The sequence below is a fragment of the Buceros rhinoceros genome, unplaced genomic scaffold (genome assembly GCF_000710305.1).
Source record: "Buceros rhinoceros silvestris isolate BGI_N320 unplaced genomic scaffold, ASM71030v1 scaffold21921, whole genome shotgun sequence".
NCBI classification, from domain to species: domain Eukaryota; kingdom Metazoa; phylum Chordata; class Aves; order Bucerotiformes; family Bucerotidae; genus Buceros; species Buceros rhinoceros.
In genome coordinates, this window is record NW_010396230.1 from 1,290 (window position 1) to 2,053 (window position 764).

The 764-nt window shown below is 65.1% G+C and overlaps 1 protein-coding gene across 1 annotated transcript in view; it reads right to left on the minus strand.

Moving 5' to 3' along the window:
* Nucleotides 1–764, minus strand: part of LOC104501952 (smoothelin-like) — a gene marked incomplete at both ends in the record, with an annotated part of 2,004 nt that overhangs the window by 726 nt on the left and 514 nt on the right. The window contains 2 exons of the mRNA XM_010145850.1: nucleotides 260–323; nucleotides 469–531. Coding sequence (XP_010144152.1) covers nucleotides 260–323; nucleotides 469–531 — 127 coding nt within the window. The remainder of the gene's footprint in view (nucleotides 1–259; nucleotides 324–468; nucleotides 532–764) is intronic.

The window sequence follows — 764 nt, forward strand, 5'->3', positions numbered from 1 at the left end:
GGTGGCCTCAGCCACGCTGGCGCTTTGGAGACCTCCATGGCCCGGGGACAGAAGAGGGGTGGCTTAAGGTCCCCAGCTGGCAGACACATCTCTGTGCCCACGGAGCGGCCCATGGGGACAGCAAGCATGCCCCAAGGAGCAGGAGGCTTTGGGGACATCCCCGCACGGGAGCGCTGCAGGCTGGGCAGAGGGGACGCCTGCCAGCAGGTGGGTGACAGGGACTGCTGGGGAAGGGCCCCGGGGAGGCACCGCCACTCACCTGCCCGTCTTCTTGGACAAGGAGCTGTAGGATGATTTGGTTTGAACAAACGTGCTGTTACCATCTGCCAAGAGAGAAAGAGAGAGGCCTTGGGGAGGAGCTGTGGCAAGCAGTGCCAGGGAGGGGGGCGGGGGCTCTGCCCAGGCAGACACCCCTGGGGCTACGGCCGGGGGATGCCCCGGGGAATGGGCAGTTTTCACGGCTCTTACTGTCCGATCTCTTCACATAACTTGACTCCATGGTCGTGGTACGGGCGGTCTTGGAGCCATCATCTGCAGGAAACAAGGCCACGGGGAGGGGGGATCAGCAGGGGCAGCGGCACCCAGAGCCCCCACTGCTGCCATGCACCTGCGCACCCATGAAGCACAGCAGGGAGAAGTGCCAGGAGGCAGAGCCACAGCCAGGGCAGGCAGAGGGGGGACAGACGGCACGTGTCCCCCGGGCAGAGCAAAGAGGATGGTGTGAAGGAGCAGACAGCTGGGGCATCCCTTAGCCCCCTGTGGCG